At 40.7% G+C, this 14,018-nt stretch overlaps 1 protein-coding gene across 3 annotated transcripts in view; it reads left to right on the top strand.

Moving 5' to 3' along the window:
* Nucleotides 1-9,301, top strand: part of TPST1 (tyrosylprotein sulfotransferase 1) — a 175,013-nt gene extending 165,712 nt beyond the window's left edge. For all 3 annotated transcript variants that reach the window (XM_040456219.1, XM_040456218.1, XM_040456217.1), the window contains 3 exons: nucleotides 4,423-4,473; nucleotides 7,008-7,054; nucleotides 8,741-9,301. In XM_040456219.1, coding sequence (XP_040312153.1) covers nucleotides 4,423-4,473; nucleotides 7,008-7,025 — 69 coding nt within the window. In that variant the 3' untranslated portion in view covers nucleotides 7,026-7,054; nucleotides 8,741-9,301. The remainder of the gene's footprint in view (nucleotides 1-4,422; nucleotides 4,474-7,007; nucleotides 7,055-8,740) is intronic.
* The last annotated feature ends 4,717 nt before the right edge of the window (nucleotides 9,302-14,018 follow it).

Here is a 14,018-nt window from a genome sequence, read left to right as displayed (position 1 = left end):
ATAAAATACAAACAGCATGTTATAATGAGACAGTGCTGGGTAGGGCCCTCTGAGCCTCACTCTGCCACTGACTAGCTATACACCCCCTGGGCTTTCAGTGAACCTCCTGCTTGAATTCTAGCAGAGGAGGCTCCTAAAAGAGAGGAGAGTCAGTTTCTGAGTCAGAGGATATGAAGAATATAACAAAAGTTTCTTGGGGAACTAACCCACTAACTGGAAGAGGGACTGGGGCAAATCAGACTTGTTCTGGTTCAGTAAAGCAGCCAGGGCACAGACCCTAAGCCTGAGTAGCTTATGCCCCAGGGAGTTTGTGGGACACAGTTCCATGAATAGAGGAAGAAGGAAAGACACCTGGGAATCTGGTAAAAAACAAAAACAAAAGCAAACAAACAAAGAAAAAGCCCCATCCTATTGGCTTGAGCCCCTGTGCTAGATATAGTGGGTGCTTGCAGGCATGCACAGTGGAAGTCAGCATTAACATGCTACACACAGCTCCAGGGGCTTAAACACTTCCTACATCAGAAATCTGGAACAGTAATACAATGTTATAGTCAGTTATATCTCACTAAAATGGGGGTGGGAGGGACATGGTGCAGGAAGCTGGAACAATCTATGGACTGTGGTGTTAGGGTAGAACAAACAGGATTCTTACATGCAGATACTTCAGGGAGCAGCTAGGCCCGACGGCCTCTGCCCACCCATCCCGTGACCTGGGACCATTTGAGGGTATGAAAGAGGCGATGGTAGCTTTTGAAACAGTCCTGGTAGACGCAGTATTGTTATCTGGCACCCACTGTATCTTCCATTGTGATGCATCTCTGAGGAAATACCTTATCCAAAAGTCTGATATTTCTGTTTTAATGTTTTTAATGTTTATTTTTGAAAGAGAAAAAGAGAGAGAGAGAGTGCATGAGCAGGAGAGGGGCAGAGGGAGAGAGAGAGAATCCCAAGCAAATTCCTCGCCACCAGCACAGAGCCCAACTTGACTTGAGGCTCAAACCCAGGAACCGTGAGACCATGATCTAAGCTGAAATCAAGAGTCAGACACTTAACTGACTGAGCCACCCAAGCACCCCTGATATCTCTGTTTTAATTTAGGCTTCTTAGGACTGTAGCAGAAACCCCAAAGAATGAAGCAGGTTTTAGACATTGCAGAGAAGAGGCAAAAAGTACATTGATTCTCTGAATTTCAGAAGGAATGAATGCTGCTACTTTTAGAAGTGGATCAGTCCTCACCAAGTAAAAATCCTTTAGGTCTGTGAGCTTTAGGATTCACCATTTAGAAGATTTCTTTGTGTTCTGAGGGGCTACTCAGTGACTCTCTTCCTAAGAACCATCTGTAGTTTCTTGCCATACTTTGTCAAGTTCAGCAATTACCTAACTTTGGCTACTGGAGACCTTCTTTACTTTTGATTGACACTAATAGCTCCCAGGTTTTGTTTTGTTTTGTTTTGTTTTGCTATTGCAGTGTTGAAACAAACATCTTTATATTTAAAGACTGTGTACATGTGTGTGTGTTAGCAGTAGATTTTTAGCAATAAGTTACTGACTTAATTTGTTCAATTTTATTCTTGAAATATAACATACACAGAGAAAAGTGCACAAATCATAACTCTATAAATGATCACAAAATGAACGTAGCTTCATAGTTGCTACTCATAATATCAAGACAGAAAATTCCCAGCACCCTGGAAGCCTCTTTCATCTCCCTCCCTCCCACCCTCCTTCCCTCCTCCCCAGAGTGAACAGTATCCTGATTCCTAACATCATGAAATTGTTTCTGCCTTTTTACAAACTTTAAAATACAGTAAAACCTTGGATTGCGAGTAACTTGTTCTGCAAGTGTTCCACAAGATGAGCAAACATTTCTAATAAATTTTAATTTGATAAACGAGCGATGTCTTGCAAACATCACATGATCACAACCGAGCCAGTGGTTCTTCTCTCTCTCTCTCACTGTCACTGTGGGATTGTGGGTGATCATCTCCCATGCTCAGATGTTCAGTCTCAGGCTGCAGAGTTTGGCAGAAATCAGTGATGTTTCAGAACATTGGAAGGTGCCCACAACTGGCACTAGTGTATTTTTTGCCACTTCAAAGCACCTGTGGACAGTCCTTTGCTTTTCCAGACAAGAGTAGGCTTAGGAATGCTTTGGCTTCATTCTAAGTCAGGCTGCCTGCAGATCTAGACCCTTTCCAGTTACACTGAATACAGTCCATGACAAGAGCTTGGTACTGTACTGTAGTCAACATCCGTGCGAGCATATACAATGGCCCCCGTGCAGAAAAAGATTCCATTGAACCAAGAGACAGCAGTGATTCCATTAGTGATAGTCAAAGTCGTCCTACACAATAACCCCCCCTCTCCCTTGTCTCCCTCACACCAGCCACGAAGGTTTTCAAAGGTAAGTGCAGGTTAATTTGTTTATTTTTCCTTACATTTTGTATTTTCTTTATTATTTTGTATTATATTACCGTATTGTAATCATTTTTATATGAATATTTTGGGGTTGTAGAACAAATCATATGAGTTTCCATTATTTCTTATGGGGAAATTTGTTTTGATATACAAGCACTTTGGATTACAAGCATGTTTCCGGAATGAATTATGCTCACAAACCAAGGTTTTACTGTACTTTAAATGGAGATATGTATATCATTTTTAGGCATCTGGCTTTTATCCCCCTTGTCATTATGTGTTGGGAATCATTGATGTTATTGTCATAGCAATAGTTAATTTTTCTTAATTGCTACTCAGTGTATCATTATATACTACATTTATTTATTTATTTATTCATTCTAATTGCATTGCTTGCAATGCAATTGTCATATACTTTGTCATAAACCAAGTATTTGTATACAGGGGACTGTTTCTGCGTTCTTCATTCTGTTCCATTAATACATTTGTCTGTACTTGTACCAAAGCCTGCCTTTAACTTAATTATATATAGAGAGAGAATAGAATATATATAATAATTATAGCTGTATATGTGTGTATGTTAGCTGTATAATTGGCTTATTTATAGCTGTATAATATAGCATCTTAATAACTAGAATAAGTCCCCTACTTTGTTCTTTTCAAGATTACTTTGATTATTTTTGGCCCTATGCATTTCCTTAGAACTTTTATAATCAGTTTGAAATTACCCCTGCCCCCTCCACCCAAAATAATATGCTAGAATTTTAGTCGGAATTCCTTTGTTGAGGAGAATGAACATCTTTACTATATTGAATTTTCCAGTCCCTGAGAATGCTATTTCTATTTATTTGGTTGTTAATTTCTCTCAATAATGTTTTATAGCTTTCTGTGTAAAGATCTTATACATCTTTTTTTTAGATTTATTCTTAGGTATTTAGGGAGTTTTTTGATGTTGTTATAAATGATACTTTTTTATTTTTATTTTTTAATGTTTATTTATTTTTAATTTTTTTTAACGTCTATTTTTGAGAGACAAAGAGCACAAGCAGGGAAGGGGCAGAGAGAGAGAGAGAGAGAGAGAGGGAGACACAGAATCCAAAGCAGGCCCTAGGCTCTGAGCATCAGCACAGAACCTACACAGAGCTCGAACCCATGAACCGTGAGATCATGACCTGAGCCGAAGGTGGGCACTCAACGGACGGAGCCACCCAGGCGCCCCTTTAATGTTTATTTTTGAGAGAGACAGAGACAGAGTACTAGTGGGGGAGGGGCAGAGAGAGAGGGAGACACAGAATCCAAAGCAGGCTCCAGGCTCTGAGCTGTCAGCACAGAGCCCAGTGTGGGGCTCAAACCCATGAACCATGAGATCATGACCTGAGCTGAAGTTAGACGCCTAATTGACTGAGCCACCCAGGAGCCCTGGTATTGTCTTTTTTAAAAATTATTTCCATAAATGTAATTTTATATATTGATAAGAGTAAGTTTTTAATTGAGATTTTTGAGGTTAAAAGTGTGTATGATTTCAGAATCATCTAATATTCAAAATATTATGAGGGTATAGGGTACATTAAGAAAAGCAAATTTGGAATAAATCTAGAGTTTGTAAGGGTGGAGATTTCAAAAGGAAATCAGGAGGAGCCTGTTCTTAAGTTGTGTGAATTCTGTGTTGGTTGCTTGAGAGAGATGGCCCAGGGCTTGCTTTCTCTCTCAGCTAAAATGATTGGAGCTTGGAATGTTGGGTGCTTATTTTCTTGTTCAGATACTCTGACCCTTCCTCTCTCAGCCAGCACTCAGGCAAACTGTAGAACAGGTGGGGCCAGAGTAAATGGGAATTTCAATTAGTCCTTCAATGCTAGCTGTTTTTGAACTGACAGGCTTCCTCCCACTCTAAAACTGACCAGGACTGAAGCAGTAAATTCATCCACCATCAAGCACTGCCAGCATCCTGAAGTGAGGATGACAGTATCTGTTTCCTTAAACTCACACTTGGCTTTGTTTTTCCAGGTCTATAAAGGAGAATTTCAGCTACCTGAATTTCTTAAAGAAAAACCTCAGGTACTGTATCTGCTTCCTCTTCTTAATGTGATAGATGAGCTCTTGTGTTGAAGTGATCTTTTTAAAGAGTGCTGTGCTGGTCATAAAAAGATTGGCCTCTGATAATTGTTGGTTTTAACAGTCTTACTTTTTACCACAGTCTTACTTTCAGATAGCTCAGTGTCTTCCAAAATTAGGGAAATGCTTTATTGATAACTAAAATCCAAATGCTTGAGGTCACTTACAAGCTATATAGTATTCCACATATAAGGAGCCTGCCTTGGTGAATCTGCTCCAGCCTTCTGATATCTAACTTGAAATAAAAATCTACTCTGTTCTTATATACATCCATGCCTTTTAACTTGTCTTATTGAAGATTTGTGAATTTGTTATATATACATCCATCAGCCCTCAACTACAAAGCCCCCAAGTTGGGAAAGGATGGTGAGAATTTGAAGATTCTAACTTTTCCTTTTTAAAAGATTAATAAAACAGATCCAGAGTTATCCTTGTAATGTCATGCCCTCACCTACTTGGGTTTCAGTATCATGTCTTGAGTTGAAGAGAAACAGGTATGGTTGCAGCTGACAGAATGTACCTGAAGTAACCCAGAGTATCCTGCATCTGAACATCATCTGCCTTCCTATATCGTGGTGGGGGAAAAATTGTTGACTCCCTCATGAGCCCAGCAGAAGACTTCCCTTTCTAGCCTAGTGATAATATGTGTTGCCTCCAGGCTTCTGCTCTCAGTAATTAGCTTGGAATTAGGAAATGAAGACTCAGCACTGAACTTAGTTTCTAATATCTTTCCAGATATGGGTTGATGAGGGAAACCTACCACCTCACAGACTGTGAAGTCGTGTCGCCCAGAGCAAGCCTGGAGTGAATGGGCTTGGGCTCTCTAAGAAAGCTGTCTTAGACAAGAAAGAAATCCTCGTCTAATAACAGTCAGCCATGAATAGTTGATACCTTTTACTTGAGAATTTCAAACTACTTTCAAGGCATGTTCTTATTAGCATCTATTTAGTTTTAATCCACCCATGCATTCATTTTATTTATTCAACAGATGTTTACCAAATTTCTGTTATGGGGAGAAGTTGGAAAAGTCCTCAAGAGTCAGAGGAAAAAAAAAAGTTTTTCTCAAGGAACTTCTGATCTCCCCAAAAGACTGTGACCAACTTTTGCAGACAAGGGAGAACAGGGCCCTGAGCCTGGGCTGGGCATGATGTCCCAGAAACCTGGATGGATTCATGAATAGGTCATCACTCACTTGCAGGCTGTGGCATTTAGAGCCAGAGAATAATCCAAGAGGCAAGTCTTAAAAGAATGTCAAATCCAAAGACTGTTTTGCATAAAAAGTTTGAAGGAGTCAAGAAAGGGAATTTGAGGTTAAAAGGGATACCTCTGCTTCACAGCATACTCAAAAATCATTTCCAGACAGATTATAGACCTATATGTGAAAGGCCAAAAGTAAAGTTTTAGGAGACAATAAAGGAGAACATCTTCATGACCTTAAGAGGGAAGGATTTCTTAAATCATAGAAAACACTAATCATTAATTTTAAAATGGATAACTTGGACTCCATTAAAATTGATCATATTTACTTATTATTAAAAAGCATCATAAAAAGAGCAAAAAAGTATGCCTTAAGTGGGATAAAATAATTGAAGCAAAGGACTCCTCTGTAGAATATGGAGGGTTCCTACAAATCAGTTTAAAAAAAAAACTGCACAAAAGGCTTACAGGCATTTCACGCACCTTTTTCTGGTTAGTTTAATGCATCACACACACATACTTAGAAAAAGGGCTGTAAAAGACTTTGGCTTAACTAATCATAAATGAGAAAACTGAAACCCACAGAACCCTCAGGTTTGCTATTCAGCTAAAAAGGCTCACAGAACTCTGCAAAGCACTGTATTTGCAAATATAGTTTGATTTTAAAGGATACAAATCAGGATCAGCCAAATGAAGAGACATGTAAGACAAGACCTGGGAGGGTCTCAAACACAGAGCTCCGCCCATTCGCCGTGGAGTCTGGGTACTTCTCCTTCCCAACAGCATGTACATGTGTTCACCAAACAGGAAGCTCCACTGGTCTTTAACATCCAGAGTTTTTATTGATATCTCATTACATAGATGTGGTTGATTGAATCATTGGTCATGTGATTGAATTCAATCCCAGTCAATGTCCGCTACCCAGAGGTTGGGCTGGCTCAGAGTCCCAGCTCTCTGGTGAAAGGTTTGGTCTTTCTGTGACCAGCTTCCATCCTGAGTTATGTCGTCTCTTAGCATAACTCAAGTATGATCCAAGGAGCTCCTGAATTAACAAAGACATTCCTGTTACCTGGGAAAATCCAAGAATTTAGCCTCCCTACCAGCAACCAGGGACAAAGGCCAGTCAAATTCTTTATTATACAACAGTTGCAGACTAAGTTCATCTGCAGAAAATCTGTGATCAGAGCCTGCAAACTACACCTGATATTTCAATAGGAGCAGTCACTTTTCATGCTGACCAACTTCAAGGACTTTAAAACATCTTTTGCTTCCTTTGACAGACTGAGGAAGTGGAGTAGCAGAGCCAGGAACCTCTTACATATATGAGGTGAGGGTTGGGGTACATTCCTGGGTCTTTGGGTTTCCCTGCTTAAGCTCTCTTAGGAGGAGGTGTGGCTGGGGTGGGTGGAGAGCACAGCTCTGGAGTCAGTCGGCCTGGGTTGGAATCTTGGTTCTGTGGCATTGAGCAAATTGCTTCTCTGTGTCTTACCTTCCTCATCTGTAAAATGAGGACGAATAAATAAGATTATTAATACATAAGAGAGTAGTAGTAAGAATTAACCACAATAATGTCTACAAAAAGCTTGGCACCTAGTAAGCGCTCAAATAGTGTTAGCCGTTATTTTTAATAAAAGGAGGGGTTTAAGATGATAAAAATAACATTTTCTTTTAGTATGAAAGGGATCTGGAGACCATTAACCCCAATCACCTATTTGCAGATAAGGAAACTGATCCTAGAGAGAGAGCAGGTTGTTTGTCAAAGTCACATCACAGGAAGGTGAAAGCCAAGGCTTCTTCCACCACCCTGTGGTGCTTTCATTTGGAACGTGAAAAACTTTTTTGAAAATGTGATTTTTTTCTTACAGTCTTACTTGTTGTTTTATTTTTATTTATATAATAACAGTGGATTGAGTGCATACTCTATACCAGGCATAAAGTATCAAGCATTTTATATATGTAATATAGAAATGACATATTATATGACATATACTATATAATTTATATAATATGATGCATTCTTTCAGGTTTCAAACCACTCTGGCAAGTAGGTGGTATTATTCCTGTTGTACTGATGAGATAATTGAGATTGAATAATTTGAATAAGAGATTTTTATGACTTGCCAGGTGTTAGTGGATAATAGACAAAAAGCACATGAACACTGCTAAGCCATGTCAAAATCATGGATGGCAGCGAGCTAGTAATATTAATGAGTTTCAGGATTTATGAATGCCTTTTTGCTAAGGAGCAAATGCTAAATGTTAGACATATACTCTATGGACTTGTATAACTGCAGTTATCAAGCCTTGGATAATTTTGTTGATCCAAGATACTTTAAAATCTATAAATTCCCTCCCTGAAATACACACACAGGGATTCGTTTATTGACCAGCTGTTTTACAAGACAGAATACAATGTCTGTTGACTTCAGCCTTCGAGTTGCCTCCACAGCATCATTTCATCCTTGCATTGCTCAGTGTGGCCTGTAGGTGCCCATATACAATGAGAGAAGGACTCAGAAGAAGCGAGGAAGACAAAGCATCTCAGAACAGACGATAGTCTTTCTTCTTGTCTTTTGAAACCTTTTGGCATTTGAATATGACAGTCACCGTGTTCTCTAAATCTTCCTTTAAAGAGCGTTGGTCTCCACTTTTTTAAAACAAAGAGCCAGCATGTTGGACCCCTGAACATGCATCCCTACCAGTGCCCCTGCAGTAGCTTCAACTGCAGATGACAGTTGCAGTCACTTAGAAATGGGAGGAGCAGCCCTTGCTTTGGCTGTCGTCTGCTTGTTTCGCGTACCCAAGCTACTGGCAGGCATCTAAAAGCATCGCAGACTGAGGGAGAGTGTGCCTCTTTGGTCGTCCTTCTGAGGCAGCTGTTCTTGTAGTTATCTGTCCTCCTCCCTGTCTACCTGGCTTACACCAGGACCACAACTGGGAAGGAGGCAGTATGGTGCAGGGGAGACAAAGTGTGACTCCACACCTATAACCAGATTCTATTTGTTTGCCCTAGGGGAGACTGCTGCCTTTTCAACAGAAGGGAATTTTCTAGGACTGGCCGTCCCCTGCTGAGATCAGTGGAGCGTATGTACCATGGCCCACATCTCCTGTTCACTTGCCAGGCTGTCCCCACTGAGAGGGTGGGAAGTCGGTATACATTTGGGCCTTCCTGAGTGATCTGCTCCCTGAGTACAGTGCTCTTGATCCTAATTTCGTGCACAACCCTGTGGATATGAAGTCCAGAGGGAACGTGTGCTTTCTGTTAAAACTGCTCTGGTCCTCGTCTTTTCTTACCAGATTCCAAACTTTTGTTTCAAGGGGAGGGTTTTAAAATGGGATTCTATAAGCAAAAATTGGGCAGTTTCATCTTGGAATAGGTTGTCTGTACATGTTCTAATGTTTTGTAGAACACTTCCTGTTTAAATGTATTGATGTGGATAATATTAAATATCTTAATTATTTAAATAATTCATTGTATTGTTTTTGAGAAGTTGAGGAATTACCGTATACATTTACAACTTAATGACTTTTGTATTTTATTTTTCAAAATAAAAGCTTTAAATGTGTGAAGCATTCTGGTGGTTTACATGTTTTCATTACTGTGATTTCAGAGAAGCAGGAAGCCCTTATCAGAGAAGCCAACGTTTCTTCAGTTGGCTATATTGTAGATAATCCCTCCTATGCATCAAAACTTTTTTCAATGAAGTTTTTAATTTTAATTCCAGTAGAGTTAACATACAGTGTTATATTAGTTTCAGGTGTATAATACAATGATTTGACAATTCTGTATGTTACTCAGTGCTCATTAGTGTATTGTTACCTATTTCACCCATCCCCCCACCCACATCCCCTTTGGTAACCATCAGTTTGTTGTCTATAGTTAGGAGTCTGTTTCTCGGTTTGTCTCTCTCTCTCTCTCTCTCTTTTTTCCTTTGCTTATTTGTTTCTTAAATTCCACATATGAGTGAAATCACATGGTATTTGTCTTTTTATGACTCAGTTACTCTCCAGCTCCATCCTTGTTGTTGCAAATGGCAGATCATTCTTTTATATTTCTGAAAAATATTCCAATGTGTGTGTGTGTGTGTGTGTACCTGTGTGTGTATATGGATACCACATCTCTATCCATTCATTAATTGATGAACACTTGGGCTGTTTCCATAATTTGGCTGTAGTAAGTAATGCTGCAATAAATTCTGCAGAGGCTGCAATAGTTTGCATTCTTACCAACAGTGCAAGAGGGTTCCCCTTTCTCCACATCCTCGCCAACACCTGTTGTTTCTTGTGTTGTTAGTGTTAGCCATTCTGACAGATAGATGTGAGGTGAAATCTCATTACAGTTTTGATTTGCATTTCCCTGATAATGAGTGATATTGACCATCTTTTCATGTATCTGTTGGCCGTCTGAATGTCTTCTTTGGAGAAATGTCTGTTCATGTCTTCTGCCCGTTTTTAATTGGATTATTTGTTTTTGGGGTGTTGAGTTGTATCAGTTCTTTATATATTTTGGATACTACACCTTTATCAGACATGTCATTTGCAAATGTCTTCTCCCATTCAGTAGGTTGTCTTTTAGTTTTGTTGATCGTTTCCTTCACTGCGCAGATGCTTTTTATTTTGATGAAGTCCCAATAGTTTATTTTTGCTTTTATTTTCCTTACCTCAGGAGACATATGTAGAAAAATGTTGCTATGACTCATGTCAGAGAAATCACTGCCTGTGTTCTCGTCTAGGAGTTTTATGGTTTCAGGTCTCACATTTAGGTCTTTAAAGCAGTTTGAGTTTATTTTTGTGTATGGTGTGAGGTGACCCAGTTTCATTCTTTTGCATGTGGCTGTCCAGTTTTCCCATCACCATTTGTTGAACGAGACTTTTTCCTATTGCATATTCTTTCTTCCTTTGTTGAAGATTAATTGACATGTATCATAACATCTTTTTTTATTAAAAATTTTTTTTAATATTTATTTATTTTTGAGAGAGAGACAGACTCTGAGCAGGGGAGGAGCAGAGAGGGAGACACAGAATCCGAAGCAGGCTCCAGGCCCTGAGCTGTCAGCACAGAGCCCGATGCAGGGCTCGAACTCACGAACCATGAGATCATGACCTGAGCCGAAGTCAGATGCTCAACTGACTGAGCCACCCAGGTGCCCCGACATGTATCATAACGTCTTAATGAAGATTTTGCTGTAATTGATTTCATAAAGACCTGCTATCATTTGTCCTAAGAGTCTTTTCCTTCCTTTTGTCCCCCCACATATAAGATCTTTGATTCTACCTTCAGAATATTTCTTGAATCCATCTACTTTCCTTCAGCTCCACTGCTCCCATCCTAATGTAAGACAGCACCACCTGTCACTTAGACTGTTGCAATAGAGAGCCTCCTAAACGATATCCCCATTCCTACGTTGCCCCCCTCAAATGCTGTATAGCACATGGCAGAGTAATGATTTGACAATATACATATAGATAGGACCCTCCCCACTTACCCTCTCATTTACAACAGAACCCAAGTTCTTGCCATGATCCAGCCACTGCCCCTCTCCATCTCATTGCAGGCCATCCCCCCACCTCACCTACCTCGCTCCTTGTTCTCCAGGGTTCTTTGGATCTCACAGAAGCACACCAAGCTTTTCCTGCCTCTGCACATATTATTCCTCTCTCTGGAATATTCTTCCCTTTGCTCTATGCCAGAATGCCTCCTTCTCAGTTCTGTGATCTCAGTAAATTCTATTTCCTCAGAGAGACTTTTCCTGGCCCCTTGAACTAAAAAGTAGATGCCCTTCTTGACTCTCTTCTTTTTAGTATCACCTTATCAGACTTTGCAGTTTTTAGTCTGTTGACTGTTTTTTAAATTATTATTGTCAGTCTCATATACTAGATGGTAAATTCCTGGAAGACAAAGACTATGTCTTTTCTTGTCCATTTTTGTATCTCTGACATCTAGCAAATTGCCTGGCACATTCCAGGAGCCCAGGAAAATATTCGGTAAATGATTAATTCTCTCAGAAACCTCTGACATATCATTTTACAGATGAGAAAACAGGCTCAGCCAGGTGGTGTCCCCCAGACAAGGCCCCTTAGTGCCACAGTGGTGGCCTGGCACCTCGGCCCAAGCCTGGCCTGAACATCCTTCTCTCCAGTCCACTCCCCTCAGACCTGCCCCCTTCAACTGAAAATGAATACTGCTGCTTGGGGCACCTAGGTGGTTCAGTCAGTCGAGCGTCGGACTCTGGCTCAGGTCATGATCTCATGGTCCGTGGGTTCAAGCCCTGCGTCGGACTCTGTGCTGACAGCTCAGAGCCTGGAGCCTGCTTAGGATTCTGTGTCTCCCTCTCTGTCTGCCCCTCCCCCGGTCACAGTCCTCCCCGCCCCCCCCCCCCCGCCGGAAAATAAATAAACATTAAAAAATTAAAAGAACAAGACAATAAATACTGCTGCCATATCAATCCTTTGTTCGGCAGTGTGCCTTCAAGCACTCCTTTGTTCAAAAGCCTTCTTTGATTCTCTAATGCTTAACACATTACATCTAAACTGTTCTGCCTCCACTGTGTGGCCTCACTACTTTCTTGCGTACAGTTCGCCTCCTGCCTGTCTCTGTCTCCTTACACTTCTTCACTTTCTGCTTCTCCCAGATGCCTGTAAACAAACCCTCTCCCCTCTCCCTGGAAAATCCCAGCCTCATTAAGGGCTCAGCTGTCTTCAGTGCCATTTCTTATTACTCAACTGCTCCAACCTCCAAATAGTAACAAAGTCAACCTCAGCTTAACATAATATTTTTTTTGTTTTTTGCTTATTTCCTGTGTTAGTCTTATGTCATTACCTTTGTAGGGAGGAGGCCACATACTCCTCTAGAGCCTATCAGAATGGGAGAGGAGGACATTTTTCAACTCTAACCCAGCCTGACTCCAGTGCTTGCCCCAAAGGAGATGTGATTTTTATTCCCCACACCTGCCCTCCCCTGGAGACTCCCTTGTTACAAGCAGGAGTGTATTGGAAAAGGAAAAGGGCAGAGAACCGCCGCACGAAATCGCTGACTCAGGAAAGAGGCAACCACGGCACACTGGCCTGAAGAAACAGATGCTGTGCCGTTCCCATCCCTATTGACGTTCCTTCTTCCACAAAGCTTGCTTTCTTTCTGGCCCGAGCACATTTCTTTTGAGCCCTGTGAGGAAAAGCATTTCTGTTTCTTAGATCACATCTATGAAGATGACTTTGTGAAATGTTGTGATTTGGTGACATCAAACGGAACTCCTGTCGAACGAATGAAAGCTGGCTGGAGTAAAATTTGAAAGGAGGTAACAGTAAGGGACCAGGTAGACGTGTGGCCTATGACTGTCAGAGAGCTTCCTGGAGGAAGCAGAGCCATTGGCCACAGACAGCAAGTGAACCCGCAAAGCCAGAGAGAGGCTAGTGTCCTCAGTGGCCACGGGAGGAGCTTGGAGAGAGCATCAGCCGTGGAGAATCATAGAATTTAAAAAAGAGGGGAAGAAAACCTTAGTAATCACTTAAGCAATCAGTCTAGTAATACTTATCAAGAGCTTGGTGTGGTCCAGGCCCCATGCTAGCCATTTTACATGTTTAAACTTCTTTAATTTTCATAATTACCATCTGAGTTACTATCACTACCTACATTTTACAAACATTGGCTCGGGGGGGGGGGGGGGGAAAAAAAACCAGCAAAGCCAGTTACAGGATACAAACATAGACAACCTGGCTCCAGAGTCTACACCCCAACCACTACTCTGCATCTCAATAATCATCTTTATACTAGAATAGAAACTTGCCATTAACATTGAGTTGCAACTGTTTTAAGGACCTCCCTTGTACTTAGTAATTTGCTAGGTATAATTGGGTAGTGTGCCAGGAAGTATAGGCAGATTACTGCCCTTGGGAATTTATGGTCTTGGTAAAAATCAAGAAAACTGCAAATAAAACAATTATTTCAGGTTCTAATAAAATATATACAGTATCGCCTACCAAAACCTGGCTATATGATAGGTAAGTATTGGTCTAGGAAAGACTCCACTCAGTGTTACCCCCAGATTTGTGTTTCGAAAGGAACTATAGATCCTGGGGCTGTCTGGGCTTTTCTCTGGCAAGGTCAGTATTTTCAGCATTGAGTTCCCTTTCCTGCTTATTTGTCAGTCTCCACTGCAGTCTTCTGCAGGGACTTTAGGTCTTTGTGTAAAGCAGAGCACTCCTTCCTTAATTATTCTGAATTGGGCAAAAGAGGTAATTTTATTCATTTTAGGTTTAAATCCTAACAAAGCAGTTCATTGTTCGAATATTGG

Source organism: Herpailurus yagouaroundi, unplaced genomic scaffold (assembly GCF_014898765.1).
Source record: "Herpailurus yagouaroundi ecotype Mexico unplaced genomic scaffold, PumYag 216, whole genome shotgun sequence".
Taxonomy (NCBI): Eukaryota; Metazoa; Chordata; class Mammalia; order Carnivora; family Felidae; genus Herpailurus; species Herpailurus yagouaroundi.
Note: the sequence above shows the minus strand (reverse complement) of the source record. Positions and strands in the feature narration are given on the sequence as shown.